Below are 16,869 nucleotides of genomic sequence, written 5' to 3'. Positions count from 1 at the left end.
GCGGAGCGGCTAGGCCCGTGAGCCATGGCCGCTGAGTCTGCGCATCCGGAGCCTGTGCTCCGCAACGGGAGAGGCCGCAACAGTGAGAGGCTCGCGTACTGCAAAAAAAAAAAGAGGAAGGGTGGTTTGAAGGGAATGAGGTGGTGTGTTCAGAATTTTCCTTAACGTTTAAGACTAATAAAACTGTGAGAATTACTTTTGGATTCAACTGCAGAAATAAAGATCATTATGGGATAATGATGTATCACAGAAATAGACTCATCAAAGCTTATGAAAAAGTTGGATGTCAGTTAAGGGTAAGTTTATATCTGAAAATGTCTGTATCTTTTATAAAAGTTAGGATAACAGGGCATCCCTGGTGGCGCAGTGGTTGAGAGTCCGCCTGCCGATGCAGGGGACACGAGTTCATGCCCCGGTCCGGGAAGATCCCACATGCTGTGGAGCTGCTGGGCCCGTGAGACATGGCCGCTGAGCCTGTGCGTCCAGAGCCTGTGCTCTGCAACGGGAGAGGCCACAACAGTGAGAGGCCCGCGTACTGCAAAAAAAAAGTTAGGATAACGTTATCGGGTCAAATGTGTAACAGTGTACTTTTTGCCTAATGACTTTTAAATGTCAATGTTTTTAATAACTGGTATGGCACTTGACCTTAGAACGCTTTTATATTAATTTGAGGACAGAACATTTTATCTCTTTTACAGATGAGGGAATTGGGGCTAATAAGTAACCCGCCTTAGACCTCAGGCACAGGTGCAGATATTTTCTCTACACTTGGAAAAGGATCCTTGATTTTTTTCATACTAGAATAAAATTGATTGGTTTTAATTAGTTGTTGACTCAATAGCCTAAAAAATAGTATCTGATAGGTGATTTACTTTTCTGGAGTTAGTTCCTGAATATATCAGAGTTTTCCTCCTAAGCCACTTCCATTGTTGTAGAATTCAATTTAGGATGGTGAACATTGCCCACTATGTCGATCTGTTTATCCTTTACCTGTTTTCACAGAAAATTTTTTTGTTGTGTGTGGGTGGGTGTTAAGAATTTGTGATAAATTCTGAAATTCAGCTTTGTTAAGGTTTTAAGTCCAGGCATATTTTGTTTTCCAATTCTATGATGTTCATTTTCTATTCATTTTATTTCATTCTAAATTGTTTGCAACAACATGGATGGACCTGGAGCATAGTATGCTTAATGAAGTATAATATGTCAGGAAAAGACAAGTACTGTATGTTACCGCTTATATGTGGAATCAAAAAAATAAAACAAGTGAGTGAATGTAACAAAACAGAAACAGACTCACAGACACGGAGAACAAACTAGTGGTTTCCAGTGGGGGCAGGGTGGCAGGGGGAGATAGGGGTAGGGGATTAAGAGGTACAAACTACTATGTATAAAATAAATAAGCCACAAGGATATATTGTACAGCACAGGGAATATAGTGAATATCTTATAATTTTAAATGGAGTGTATAAAATATTGAATCACTGTGCCATACACCTGAAACTAATATAGTATTGTAAATCAACTATATTTCAATTTTTGAAAAAGTAAATGAGGGCTTCCTTGGTGGCGCAGTGGTTGAGAGTCCGCCTGCCGATGCAGGGGACACAGGTTCGCGCCCCGGTCCGGGAGGGTCCCACATGCCGCAGAGCGGTTGGGCCTGTGAGCCATGGCCGCTGGGCCTGTGCGTCCGGAGCCTGTGCTCCGCAACAGGAGAGGCCGCAGCGGTGAGAGGTCCGCGTACCGCAAAAAAAAAAAAAAAAAAAAGTAAATGAACTTTGTTGGGCTCTTCTTTGTAACCACTGATTTCAATTAGAAATATAAATCCAGAAATATGACAACCATGATACAAGGTATCAATAACTTTTATTTAAAATGCTAATTTTTATTTATAATTGGAATAGTAATTTTTTTTTTTTTTTTTGCGGTACGCGGGCCTCTCACTGTTGTGGCCTCTCCCGTTGCGGAGCACAAGCTCTGGATGCGCAGGCTCAGCGGCCATGGCTCACGGGCCCAGCTGCTCCGCGGCATGTGGGATCTTCCCGGACTGGGGCACGAACCTGTGTCCCCTGCATCGGCAGGCGGACTCTCAACCACTGCGCCACCAGGGAAGCCGTGGAATAGGAATTTTTGCCAGAAATACTCTATAATTATAAAGTTCTGAATTTCACTGGTAATTGGAAATGTATTTTTGGTAATAGGCCTTATTTCTCAAGTGTTTTGACTTAAGGTACATAATCCATTTTTCCAACCCAGTTAAATTTGCATTATATATAATTTCTGGTTAAGTTTAACCTTGTAAAAAATATGCTTTTACAGCCAACTTTTTTTTTTTTTAAATAAATGTATTTTATTTTTGGTTGCATTGGGTCTTCGTTGATGCGCACGAGCTTCCCATTGTGGTGGCTTCTCTTGTTGCAGAACACGGGCTCTAGGCGCACAGGCTCCGTAGTTGTGGCACACGGGCTTAGTTGCTCCACAGCATGTGGGATCTTCCCAGACCAGGGATCGAACCCATGTCCCCTGCATTGGCAGGTGGATTCCTAACCACTGTGCCACTAGAGAAGCCCTACAGCCAACTTTTAATGTTTTTCTTTACCAGAAGATGGACTGGTCGTAGTATTTGGATTCAGTAAACATTTATTAAATACTTGGTATGATTTTCCACGCTAGATGCTCAGCATAAAAAGATGAAAAGGTACAGCACATGCCCCCAGAGCTCTTTCTGATGAGGGGAATGTGGTACATCCTTGGAGCAGCAGAAAGGGCTTCTTGTAGAAAGTGGTGATTGAGATGAGACTGAGTTGATTTACTGTTTGGGGAAGTCTGGCAAGAGCTTTCTAGACAGAGAAAGGAATGTCTGCGAAGGAAAAGAAAGAGGCTTCTGAGAGGATGGCATCATTAGGGGAGTTGTTATGCCTGGACCAGGTGGTAAGTGGGGAATGGGAGAGAGGAAGATGAGGCCAGAAAGGAGGTAAAAAAGAACTAAGATTGAAGGGTTCTGTGGTTTACAAGTTGTATGAAATGAGGAACCACTGATGGTTTTTAGTGAAGTAGCATTATGATTAGGTTTTCATGGTTTTGTCTATAGTTGCATCTATGAAAATTCTCAGAAGTCAGTATTCCACTTTTTCTCTTTATACTTAGACTCAGCTATAGTCGTGAACAAAATACATGTGTTAATCACATGTAGATAATCAGAAAATGACTCAGATACTTTGAGTTCAGTGTTTTAGCTAGCAGGTTTAAAAAATAACCTAGGTCAGTTGAATTGAAGTTTTTACTTCATCACAATAAACAACTGAATGTGTAACTTTGGATAAATGTCTTTAATTTTTATCTAACGAACTTACGGAATATTATGTGCCAAAAAGCCTTTGCTAGGCACTATGGATACTGGAAGGAGTTACTTGTGGTTTTTAGTAGCTAAGAAATGGCATCCCAGTAGAGGGGATCTTTTTTCCCTAGTATAAAATCGGGAATGATAATACTTGTCGACATGAATACTTGCTAACAGTGGAAGTGGTTTTGGAGGAAAGCTGCTGTTGCATATTTAGGAGTTAGCTCCCAGAAAGGTAAATTACCTGCCAGACACTCTTTTTCAATCTAAATGTCATGAGCATCAGATAAAATATAGGAAAATGTTTCATGCAGATCTTAAATCTTGGTGAAGGGATAATTGTTTGAAGCATCATGTTTCATGTTTAAAATGCCAGTTTTATTTTTCAGGCAAACAACATGGGTGTTGGAGTAGTGGGGATTATAGACTGTTATTTCCTAAAGCCGACTCATAATAAACAAGATTTCGATTATACTAACGAATACAGGTATGTTACCTATTTAAATGACTGACTTCTTACTATTCATTTTGGAAATACTTTCATAACTTTTTCTAAGCTGGATTTCTTTCTGTTTTGTGGGAAGCTTGCATAGAAAACACATGTAATCATTTTCTCATCGCTGGGGATTGTATTCTACTCCGTCACAAATAGAAATATATTCTCCTCTGTCTTTACTGATGAAGAATTTTTGAGATTTGTACTAAATAGAGGAAGTTCCTGCTTTCTTGGTAACATTTTTTTGTGTAATATAAAATCCAGAAACTCTGATCTTGGATGGGAACTTTAAGATAACTTAGTCCTATGTACTTGAGACAGAAATGCTCGTATCTTTTAAGAGTGATCAGAAGCCATAAAATAAATATGACCATCAATTTTACTTGTAAATTTAGGAAGCACAAACAGTTGTCCTAATGAGCGTATATTATGAAGAAGAATGCAAACTTCATATAAAAACAAAGTGGAAGGAGGGAAATGTTAAAGAGCAAAATCAGCAAATTAGGAAACACACAATAGAGAAAATCAATAAATATTCAGAGTATAGTCCTGAGACAGAAGCTACCCCTGTTATTTGAACAGGGAAAATATAGGGAGTTGTTAACCAGAATAGTAGAAGGTGATCACTCAGAGAGGTGAAAGAGGACAGTAGATGTCCAGAACTAGCTGATACAAAAGAGCAGCAGTTACCTCTAGGTTGAAAAAGAGTAGACAATAAAGAAATTAAGAGAGGATCCTGGGTCCCTGATGTCAGAGATTCAGATCTCTTTGTAGAGGTCATAACAAACACAGCAACAGGCCACCTGCCATGGCAAGAAGCTTGCCAGAAGGCCTGGCCAGTCTGGGTCTGTAGACATGGCCTGCTGTTGCCAGGGGATGTGGTTGGGCTTGGGCTGGAGCTGTTCTGTAGAGGAGACCTGTCTGTGCCCAAGGGTGTGAGTATATGCTGGAACTGGTTCCTGCTGCTGGAGGGAAGAGCGTGGCCTGAAAGCACAGCTGGAGCTCCTTTGGGAGGCCATGGGCTCCAGCCAAATAACAATGAAGCACCAGACCTGAAGGCCATGTGTCTTGCTGCTCTCACCTGGTAGGTTCATTGCCCCGTTAACCCGGTGTAACATTCCTCAGGCTGGCAAAGGATGAATGTTTACAGGATCAAGCTCCATTATCACAAAACTGAACCCAAAAAAACCCTGTTTGGAACGGGAAGACAATAAGTTGATAATTGACACAATCAAAAGCCCAAAGTTTGTTTTTTGGTAAGATTAACAAAGTCTATAAGCATCTGGCAAGACTAAGGAAAAAGAGAAAACAATAATCATCAATATCAGAAATGAAAAGGAGGACATTACTACAGATCTACAGACAGAAAAACACAGAGGGGCAGCATGAACAATTTTAGACCATTTTAGATGATATGGACACCTTCCTTTCAAACTGAATCAAATTAAAAATTTCCCACATACTTTCAAACATTTAAGGAAGTGGCAGCGCCAGCTTACACAATCATTAAAGGTTTTAAAAGACCACATAACTAGTAGTGAACTCACGAATGCATTACAAGAAAGGAAATTTATGTCAGTTTCTCGTGATTTAAGATATAAAAATCTTAATTAAACAGCAAATACCATTTAGTAACTTGTAAAAAGAATAATACATTAAAACCAAGTGGATTGTATTCCAAGATGGCATGGGTGATTTTTACTATTCAAAATTCAATGTAATTCATCATGTTAAAGAAAAATCTCATGGTTATTTTCATAGGTACAGAAAAAGTGCCTGAGAAACTACAGTATCAATTTGTGATGTAGGAAAAAAGGGAACTCTTACAAAACCATTAATAGAAAGGGCATATTAGCAATACCGACTATTTAGCAAAAAACAGCAGTTCCTAATGGTGAATTATTGACAGCTTTCCGCTTAAGAGTGGGAGTAAGATAAGGTTATCAGCTATTCACCATTGTTCTTGAGGAAATAACCAGAACAAATAAGGCAAAAAAGAAATGAAAGAATAAGCGTTGGAAAGGAATAAATAATTTTCTGTAGGTGACAATATCAAGTATATAGAAAGTCCCAAATAATCTGCAGTGTAATACAGAGTCTAAGGTTGCTCGATAAGAAGTATTCAGAAGTTTGTTTACCAGCCAGAAAAAGAAAACCAGCCATGCGATTCAAAAATTTTTATACATAATAACATCAAAAAAGCAAGTGCTTTGGAGTAAATAAAATATGCAAAGACCTCAACACACTAAAAACTATAAAACATTGTGGAGTGAAATTTCAAATCTGAATAAATAGGTATACCAGGTTCAGGAGTTGGTAGGCTGAATATTATAAAATGTTGTTTTTTTCTCCAAAGTAATTAAATACAATTCCAGGTTAAAAAAAAATCCCAGGTGTGTGTGTATGTTAATAGGCTTAATTTAAACTTTATGTGGAAAGTCAGAAGACCAAAGATAGTTAAGACAAAGAACAACAAATCAAGAGGACTCATACTACTAAATATCAGTACTTAAAAAGCTGTAGTGAAAGTGTGGTATTAATGAAAAAATAGTCTAGTGAAATAGAATAGAGAAGCCAGAAACAAATCCCTGCTTTTTATACATATGGTCAGCTGATTTATGACGAAGGTGTAGTAGGAAAATGATCATCTTTCTAAAAATGATGGTTCAGTATTTTGTATGAACAAAATGAACGTTAACTTCTCCCTCTTATATGAAGCAAAAAATCAATTGCAGATGGATTTTAAGCCTAAATGAGAAAGGCAAAAACAAAATGAAAACAAGAATAGTTTCATAACCTGTAATTTAGGTGGTTTTTTTAAAACAAGATGCAAAAGTATTGATACATTAGATCAAAATGGAAAAATTATCTAAAATGAATAAGATATAGCAAATGTTGGTAAGATGTAGGGCAGTTGGAACTCCTGTATGTGCTGTTGGGTGTGAGAATTGTTGATCATTTTTGAAAGTTATTAGACTGTATTGAGTAAAGGTGGACATGAGTGCCCACCCCTGTGACCCCGCAGTTCCACTCCTATAGGTGTATTTTCAACAGAAATGGGTGCAGTCTCATGGATTGAGGAATAGAGGTGATAAGAAAAGGAGATGAGGAAGAACTGAAAAAGTGATATGAAAGGTGAACCATGTTTGGGAGGGGAGATGATACATTCTTATTCGGATGTTTATGTGTTGTTATAGTGGGGCTTCCTGGTGGGGAAAAATAGAGATAATGAATGGATAGATATGTCTGATATTAACCTGTCAGTACAGAATTTCAAATCTTGATTTTTATTTATTTTTTAATTAATTTATTTTTTGGCTGCGTTGGGTCTTTGTTGCTGCGTGTGGGCGTTTTCTAGATGCGGCGAGCGGAGGCTACTCTTCTTTGCGGTGCGCAGGCTTTTCATTGTGGTGGCTTCTCTTGTTGCGGAGCACGGGCTCTAGGCTCGCGGGCTTCAGTAGTTGTGGCGCACGGGCTTAGTTGCTCCGCAGCATGTGAGATCTTCCCTGCCCAGGGCTCGAACCCGTGTTCCCTGCATTGGCAGGCGGATTCTTAACCACTGCGTCACCAGGGAAGCCCGAGTCTTAATTTTTAAAAGCTTTATTTACTCCATTGAAGTATACTTGATTTACAATATTATGTTAGTTTCAAGTGTACAGCAAAGTGATTTGGTTATATGTATATATGTACGTCTATAATTCTTTTTTTATTCTTTTCCATCTTAGTTTATTATAAGATATTGAAATAGTTCCCTGTGCTATACAGTAAATCCTTGTTGTTCATTTTATATATAGTAGTATGCATCTGTTAATCCCGTACTCTCAATTTATGCCTCCCCACCCCCCTTCCCCTTTGGTAACCTTAAGTTTGTTTTCAAAGTCTGAGTCTGTTTCTGTTTTGTAATAAGTTTGTACTATTTTTTAGGTTCCACATATAAGTTGATATATAATATTTGTCTTTGTCTGACTTACTTCACTTAGTATCATAATCTCTAAATCCATCCATGTTGCTGCTGATGGGACTATTTCATTCTTTTATGGCTGAGTAATATTCCATTGTATATATTGATGTATACACCACATCTTCTTTATCCATTACTCTGTCGATGAACATTTAGGTTGCTTCCATGTCTTGGCTGTTGTAAATAGTGCTGCACATGTGGGGTGCATGTGTCGTTTTCCCCCCCTCACCCCTTGCCGTGCCATGTGGCATGTGGGATCTTTGTTCCCTGACCAGGGGTCGAACCCATGCACCCTACATTGGGAACACGGAGTCTTAACCACTGGGCTGCCAGGGAAGCCCCAGGTGCATGTATCTTTTTGTTTTTTAATTTATTTTATTTATTTATCTTTGGCTGCGTTGGGTCTTCGTTGCTGCTGCGCGGGCTTTCCCTAGTTGTGGCGAGCGGAGGCTACTCTGCGGTGTGCGGGCTTCTCATTGTGGTGGCTTCTCTTGTTGCCGAGCGTGGGCTCTAGGCGCGCAGGCTTCAATAGTTGTGGCATGTGGGCTCAGTAGTTGTGGTGCACGGGCTTCGTTGCTCCATGGCGTGTGGGATCTTCCCGGACCAGGGCTCAAACCCGTGTCCCCAGCATTGGCAGGTGGATTCTTAACCACTGCGCCACCAGGGAAGCCCTATCTTTATGAATTATAGGTTTCTCCAGATGTATGCCCAGGAGTGGTGTTGCTGGATCATATGGTAACTCTTATTTTTAGTTTTTTAAGGAACCTCCATACTGTTTTTCATGGTGCTTCCACCAATTTACATTCCCAGAAGCAGTGTAGGAGGGTTTGCTCTTCTCCACACCCTCTCCAGCATTTATTATTTGTAGACTTTTTGATGATGGCCATTCTGACCGGCGTGAGGTCATGCCTCATTGTTATTTTGATTTGCATTTCTCTGATAATTAGTGATGATGAGTATCTTTTCATGTACCTGTTGGCCATCTGCATGTCTTCTTTGGGAAAATGTATATTTAGATCTTCTGCCCAAGTTTTGATTGGGTTGTTTTTTTGTTATGGAGTTGTATGAGCTGTTTGTATATTTTGGAAATTAAACCCTTGGCAGTTGTATCCTTTGCAAATATTTTCTCACATTCCATAGGTTGTCTTTTTGTTTTCTTTGCTGTGCAAAAGCTTGTGAGTTTGATTAGATCCCATTTGTTTATTTTTGCTTTTTTTTTTTCCCTTGCCTTGAGAGACTGACCTAAGAAAACATTGCTACGATTTATGTCAGTGTTTTGCTTGTGTTCTCTTCTAGGTGTCTCATGGTGTCATGTCTTATATTTAAGTCTTTAAGCCATTTTGAGTTTATTTTTGTGTGTGGTGTGAGGGAATGTTCTAACTTGATTGATTTACACGCAACTGTCCAGCTTTCCCAACACCACTTGCTGAAGAGACTGTCTTTTCTCCATTGTATATTCTTGCCTCCTTTGTCAAAGATTAATTGACTATAGGTGTGTGAGTTTATTTCTGGGCTTTCTATTCTGTTCCATTGATCTATATGTCTGTTTTTGTGCCAGTAGCACACTGTTTTGATTGCTCTAGCCTTGTAGTAGTTTCTGAAGTCCAGAAGGGTTATGCCTCCAGCTTTTTTCTTTTTTTTTTTCAGGATTGCTTTGGCAATTCTGGGTCTTTTGTGGTTCCATATAAATTTTAGGATTATTTGTTCTAGTTCTGTGAAAAACATCATGGGTAATTTGATAGGGATCACATTGGCTGTTTTAAATTTAAGATGTTACACTGACTGTATCTTGTGTGTGCAGACAGTTCCTGGCACAGTAGGTACTTAACTCCTTAACAAATGATTATTCAGTTGTGACCACAGTCATGTTTATCTCAGTAAGTCCTGTTGATTTGCTTTTTTACTGACACCTTATTGTGGGAAAAGTGAAAGTCTTAATTGTGGGACAGAAGCTATTTTGAATTATACTTGCTGGTAATGGTTGCATACTTTTATAAAGCAAACAGCTGCATTCTGGTTTGCATTGAAGCTTGTAAGTTTGTTGGTTGGGGTGAAGTTCAGAAAGCCTGTGGTTTTCCCAGTAGCTGGTCTGCAACACACTTCCTCAACAGAGGACCTAAAGTGTTAGTATTGTCCATCTTATTCCTAGATGGTCCTGGCTCTGTTCTATGAACTCATCTACATCCTTAGAGAAAATTGCCATTACTTTAAGTTTTCTTAACTGTGCCTTTTGGAGGCCCCTCCCTCCGTGTTCACATGATCAGTACCAGGTTGTTTATTCTTTCTCTGTTTGTCAAAGATTTAATCTTTATCTTTTTTTTCTTGAATTGATTTTGTAATTTACTTTTTTTTAAGGCTTACAATAACAGCACTAGGAGATAAGCTCAATGATTACTGGAATGAAATGAAAGTGAAGAAAAATGCAGAATATCCTCTGACTTTGCTGGTTGAAGATATACAGTAAGTACATTTAAAAAATAATAAGTGACTATAATATCAAGATGTGATATTGGAGGGCATGGTGATTCTACAGTGTTCATAAACTTTTTAATCTAATCCATAGTAAGAAATAAATCCCACAACTCGAAAGCCTTTTATAAACTAAAAGAATATATACATTTAAGTTATTCAGAGAGGTGCTATAATAGAGGGTAAAATGTAATACAGTTATAAAAATTGCTTGAATTACAGTAATAGAACTTGCCTATTTTCTGTACTTTGAATGGTTTATTTTGCTAATAAGTATATTAGATTTGACACTGCAGATGCTAACTTAACATAAATTTCAGGGCAAGGCATTTGTAGTATTTTCTAAGTTTTTTAGTTTTTATTATAGAAAAAATGTAATAGTATGCTATTAAACAAGACTAAGTCACTTTGTTTAAATTGGTCTGTCACTTTTAACCTTCAGTGGTAGCCAAAATTGTTGTTTTTAAAATCTTAACTCACTGTCAAACGTTCTGGAATTTTCAGGGACAGAATTAAATAATAGGGGCATTTTGTGGTAGAAATGATGTGGAAAGTCTAGTGAAGTACTTAGATCCATATTTCCATGCTAATATTTAGTTGCTATTTTGTTACAGGAAACGTCCTGATCAGACATGGGTTCAATGTGATTCCTGTCTAAAGTGGCGAAAATTACCAGATGGGATAGATGAACTTCCAGAAAAATGGTATTGCTCCAATAACCCTGACCCACAGTTCAGGTACCATATAGTTGGTAGTAGCCTTTTTGGAAAGGCAGAAAGTACTGTTCAAGGTGTATGAATAGGCGCTGGTGACGTGTTATTCCCATGTGATTTTTCTGACTAGAAATTGTGATGTTCCAGAAGAGCCTGAAGATGAAGATTTGGTGCATCCCACTTATGAAAAAACCTACAAAAAGAAGTGAGTGTTATATTAATGTATGGTGGGAAAATAATACCCAGATCATCAACAGTGGTGTGTCTGTAGCATTAGTTGATATTTCTCCAAGATAAAGCAGTATAGCCAAAAAAGATTATGACTCCAAAAACAAAGATATGATGTGGAGTGCATAACATCAAGTGCTTTTGAAGTTTATACTGTGAGTACCTGCTGTTTATTGCTGTCCTATCTACAGGATACTTTGAATATACAGTATAGTTTTGTTCTTTTGGACTATACACCAGTGAATCAAAAGTGAATACTGCCCTTTATGAGCTCATGGTCTAACGGGGAAAGTGAGATGTGTGTATTATCAATTTGAAGTTGACGACTCCCGTAAAAGGCATGATCCAGTCCTGTGAGGAACCCCATAAGGAGAAATTACTTCTGGCTGGGGATGGGGAAATGTATCAGGAAAATCCATGAAGGACATTTTTGTCATAGGCCTTGAAGGAAAGGTAGGATTTGTTGGGTAGGAAGCAGTGGTTTGTTCAGCTTAACCACAGTAAATATGTGAATGGGGGATAATGGAAAATAGAGGTGGGAGAGAGAAGCTGGGGAACGATAGTGAACCACGGGGAACGTTAGGCTTATGCACTGCACACGGAAGGCTGAGTTGATGAAGATCTTCTGGGTGGTTTTGATTTATAGTACACTGTTCTTAAAGATAAATCCAGTAGCAGGAGTGGAAGACATTAGGGTGTTGCTGAGATAAGAGGTGGAAAGTACTTCCCTGCCTGAGGCCTTACCACTGATGATAACGAAATTGAAGCAAAGTTCAGTGTACCTATCTTATTGACTTAGTAGTAAAATGGCAAGTATGGCATTCGAAAACAGAATTGAAAAATCATAATGAAGTAAATTTAAATACATTTTTCTTTTCTCTCTCCTCTTTTTTTTTTTTTTTTAAGAGACAAGGAAAAATTCAGGATCAGACAACCGGAAGCAATCCCTCGGGTAATTAGGCCTTCCATTTTATAGCTGTGTCTTGTATTGTGTTGTGATTAATTTAATACTCAATTTTTTTCTTTTTTCGGTATGCGGGCCTCTCACCACCGCGGCCTCCCCTGCCGCGGAGCACAGGCTCCAGACACGCAGGCCCAGCGGCCACGGCCCACGGGCCCAGCCGCTCTGCGGCACGCAGGACCCTCCCGGACCAGGGCACGAACCCACACCCCCGGCATCGGCAGGCGGACTCCCAACCACTGCGCCACCAGGGAAGCCCTAATACTCAATTTTAAGCTTAGGAGTTACATAACAAATGGAAGCAGTCTTGTTCATTCAGTTCACATTTCTCTTCTCTTCCTGTACCCCTTCTTACCCTCTTTCCCAATACTGACTTCTAACCCACAGCTTCACTCAAACTTCTCAATTTTATTATACAGTTGGGCATTTTCTGAGGAAAGGCAGATATTCTTTTAAGAATCTCATTGTTGGGCTTTCCTGGTGGCGCAGTGGTTGAGACTCCGCCTGCTGATGCAGGGGACATGGGTTCGTGCCCCGGTCTGGGAGGATCCCACATGCTGCGGAGCAGCTGGGCCCGTGGGCTGTGGCCGCTGAGCCTGCGTGTCTGGAACCTGTGCTCCGCAGCGGAAGAGGCCACAACAGTGAGAGGCCCGCGTACCGCATTAAAAAAAAAAAAAAAAAAAAAAGAATCTTATTGTTAAGGAAAAGTTCATAGGAAGACCCAGGCAGCCACATGGTAGTACTAACGTGGACCAAAGCTGTAGTGTTGACCCTTCAACCATAGTGTACGGTTGATTTACAATATTATATTAGTTTCAGGTGTACAACATAGTGATTCAGATTCTTACAGATAATACTCCAATAAAAGTTATTACAAAATAATGGCTATAATTTCCTTGCTGTACAATATGGCCTTGTTGCATTTATTTATTTATTTATTTATGCATTTATTTATTTATTTATGGCTGTGTTGGGTTTTCGTTGCTGTGCGCGGGCTTTCTCTAGTTGCAGTGAGCGGGGGCTACTCTTCGTTGTGGTGTGTCGCCTTCTCATTGCAGTGGCTTCTTCTGTTGCGGAGCATGGCCTCTAGGTGCGCGGGCTTCAGTAGTTGCAGCACATGGGCTCAGTAGTTGTGGCTCGAGGGCTATAGCGCTCAGGCTCAGTAGTTGTAGTGCACGGGCTTAGTTGCTCCGCGGCATGTGGGATCTTCCCTGGCCAGGGCTTGAACCCGTGTCCCCTGCATTGGCAGGCGGATTCTTAACCACTGCGCCACCAGGGAAGCCCATATCTATTTTATACATAGTAGTTTTTATCTCTTAATCCATACCCCTATCTTTTTTTTAATATATATATTTTATTTTATTTATTTGGTTGGGCCAGGTCTTAGTAGCAGCAGGCGTGCTCCTTAGTTGCGCCTTGCCGGTTCCTTAGTTGTGGCAAAGTCTTAGTTGCAGCATGCATGTGGGATCTGGTTCCCTGAACCCAGGTGCCCTGCATCAGGAGCGTGGAGTCTTAACTACTGAGCCACAGGGAAGTCCTTCCATACCCCCTACATTTTTAATGCTTAATGGTGTTGAGCTTTTTCTGAGTGTATAAATAGGTAGTTGTACTTCTTGTATCAGAAGTTGTGGTCTGTTGCAGTTGTGTATGTGTGCTTATCATTACATTGAATTGTTTTCTTGTGTAAAGGCTGAGGGTTTGAGGGCGAGAACAGAACTGGGAGAAAAAGAATAGTGGGCTTACTTTGGTTTTTAAAGGCAGTGTCTTTGTGAGTTTATCCTCAATTTCTTTCTCTTAGAAAAATAAGTTTTTATTATATGTCTATACGTTCTGTATAGTCCGAGGTCAGCAAATCTTTCAGTAAAAGGCCAGATAGTAAATATTTTAGGCTTTGTGGACCATATACAGTCTCTGTGGCATATTCTTTCTTTGTTTTGTTGTTTTGTTCATGTATTTAAACATGTAAAACCATTCCTAGCTCACTTGCAGGCTGGGTTTGGCTCTTTGGCCTATTGTTGATCACTCTCTGGTCTGGTGTAGCACAAGGAGTTTATGTGGTTAGGATAGTTCTCAGTGTGTCCTGGGATGGCGGAAAGGGGAAAGAATATCTTGTGTTTGGAACATGACACACTTTAAAAATTTCTTTAAGATCAGTTTTTTTTCCTTCAACAGATTCCTGCTGAACTCTTGTTTCCAACAACTCCTGTGTCAAGTCAAAGCTTTCCTCCCGTTAAGGAAAATGTTCCAAGAGCACATCTTTCAGAAGCGGCAAATACTTATGCAACGAGACTTATAAATAATCATCGAGGTTCACCCCAGTCTGAACCTGAGAATAACAGGTCAGTGGCTAAAATGTGTTTTTCCATTTGGGGAATAAATATTAAACAGCTTTACTTGACACTTCAATGCAGTAATACACTTCTAAGAAAGTGTAGTTGACATGCATGTGAAAAGTCTTAAGGACAAGTTACTTTGCTTTCATTGTCTGAACTTACCCCCACTCCATTTACGTTACCTGTTTAAATCAATTAAAAGAACATTAATTGTTTTTATTGTGGAGATTGATCAAATTGTCACCTCTTTGAAATTCTGTATAGTATGAAAATTCCTGCTTTTAAGATTATCAGTATCTGAGTAAAGAAAAACCTGAAGCAATTAACAGTACAACGCTGTAATGTCAAATGTGACCCATACGTTCTTAGCATAGCCCATGACATGCTGTGCACTTCGGATGAGTGGATGGAGAAGGAAGAGGAAGAAAGGTGTGAGTGATACATGAATTGGACAGTCAGCTCTTTTGACTGGAGTGGTCGGAAAGGCTGTATGATGAGCTGGTACTTAGGTTGGTCCCTGAAATTCTGAAAGCAGTAAGTGCTCTGCACGGTGGCCCATTCGAAGGGGATAGAATGGACACAGGGGAAAAGGCGTGTGACGCCAGTGAACTAGTACATTAGACTGACTCCATCTGATATTTGTTATCGAAAGAGAAACATTGAAACAAGATTCTCTGAAATAGTGAGGCCAGACGTTCTGAGAGGTTTTGTAGCCTTCATTAAATTCTTAAAAGGATTTTTGAAAATTCAGAAAAGATTAGAAATTGTCTTAATGCATATATACATCAGGGAGGGCATGTTTTGAAATAGTTTGCTGTTTATAGCCTACATTTTGAGGTCTTAGTTTGTGGCTGAATTGCTCCTTAACTGAGAACATGTGTGAATTTTTTTTAACTAGTCTCCATAATATTGGCTTTTCTTCATAAAGATGGTTACAAAGTAAGAAAAAGTAAAATTTGTAATGTTACAGACGTGATAATGGAATTTAATTTCGGATATGACTGCCATCAAAATGGAAGAAGAGAATAGAGTAAAACTTTTCATTAAATTTAAAAAATATATATTTATTTTATTTTTGGCTGTGTCGGGTCTTAGTTGCGGCACATGGACTCTTTGCTGCAGTGCCTGGGCTTCTCTCTAGTTGCGGCCTGTGAGTTTTCTCTCTTTGTTGTGGTGTGTGCTCCAGAGCACATGGGCTCTATAGTTTGCAACACGCAGGCTCTCTAGTTGAGGCACGGGGGCTCAGTAGTTTTGGTGTATGGGTTTAGTTGCCCCTCGGCATGTGGTATCTTAGTTCCCTGACCAGGGATCGAACCTGCGTCCTCTGTATTGTAAGGAGGATTCTCTACCACTGGACCACCAGGGAAGTCCCCTTCATTAATTTTTAAAGCCTGTATTTATTCTTAAATTCATAGAGCCAAAGTCTGTGGAAAGGTGTACCTAAACTAAGTCTTGAGAGAGACAAATAGGAATTGGCCTGGTAAGAAAAATAATAGGACAGTTTCCAATTAAATGCTTAACTCCGTTGATCCCTAGACAGTCTCAGAACTTGGAAGCATTGGGAACTTCTGAAGGTGGAAAATAGGGGTGAGAACAGGAAGCTTGTATGAAAGTTTAAGGAAGAGTAGTTCCCTGGACCTCTTCCCAGCCTGCGAAGTCCAACAGTGCTGCTTCTCCTCCTCTGTCAGAAGGCAGGGAGTTTACTTTCTGGAGCAGTTTCTACTGCTGAAGATGTGGGTGAGCCACTGTTTTGGAAGCAGAAGTAAGGGAAAGTTTGAATGCTGAGTGGAAGAAATCCCCCTCCCTTCCTTGCCTCACTGGGCTCCCAAGAGAAAAGCTGTAGAAGATGATGACAGCCTGAGCATCCTTCACTTTCCCAGACCTCACTGCTTCTAGTCTGAAATAGAAATATAGCCAAGGGTCCCCAGATGTACAAAACTGAAACAAAGGGAGTAGAAGAAACCATGTGAAATTTATTGAGAGGTGGGTAGATGTTTAACAGATAAATCTCCTAGAACGAAAAGATAAATGGTTGGAAGGTAGAAAAAAGAAGAGACGACGTACTGGAGGGGCCAACATCTGAGTAAGGACATTTCAGAGTGGGAAATCAGAACAAAGGGAGAGAAATAATATAAGAAAGACTTAATTGCCACTAAATACACAGCATAGTGGCTGGAAAAGGTAAGAAATATCTCAGAGAGGAAAAACACAGACTATATTCAAAAGATCAGGAATCAGAATGGCAGGAACAATGAATGGTAGATAACAATGGATTGATGCTTTTAAAGTTTTGAGAAAGTAATTCCCAACCTGGAAGTCTATATTTTTCAAGCCAGCAGTGAACTTGAGAGGTGAATAAAGATATTTTCAC

At 39.7% G+C, this 16,869-nt stretch overlaps 1 protein-coding gene across 1 annotated transcript in view; it reads left to right on the top strand.

The window, feature by feature from the left end:
* MORC3 (MORC family CW-type zinc finger 3) overlaps positions 1-16,869 on the top strand; it is a 43,522-nt gene that overhangs the window by 17,193 nt on the left and 9,460 nt on the right. The window contains exons 8-14 of the mRNA XM_030880861.3: positions 174-296; positions 3,727-3,824; positions 10,150-10,254; positions 10,878-11,000; positions 11,107-11,181; positions 12,111-12,156; positions 14,338-14,504. Of these exons, the coding sequence (XP_030736721.2) occupies positions 174-296; positions 3,727-3,824; positions 10,150-10,254; positions 10,878-11,000; positions 11,107-11,181; positions 12,111-12,156; positions 14,338-14,504 (737 nt within the window). The remainder of the gene's footprint in view (positions 1-173; positions 297-3,726; positions 3,825-10,149; positions 10,255-10,877; positions 11,001-11,106; positions 11,182-12,110; positions 12,157-14,337; positions 14,505-16,869) is intronic.

Source organism: Globicephala melas, chromosome 4 (genome assembly GCF_963455315.2).
Source record: "Globicephala melas chromosome 4, mGloMel1.2, whole genome shotgun sequence".
Classification (NCBI taxonomy): Eukaryota; Metazoa; Chordata; class Mammalia; order Artiodactyla; family Delphinidae; genus Globicephala; species Globicephala melas.
The sequence above is the reverse complement of the archived record's forward strand: the minus strand, read 5'-3'. Positions and strand labels throughout refer to the sequence as shown.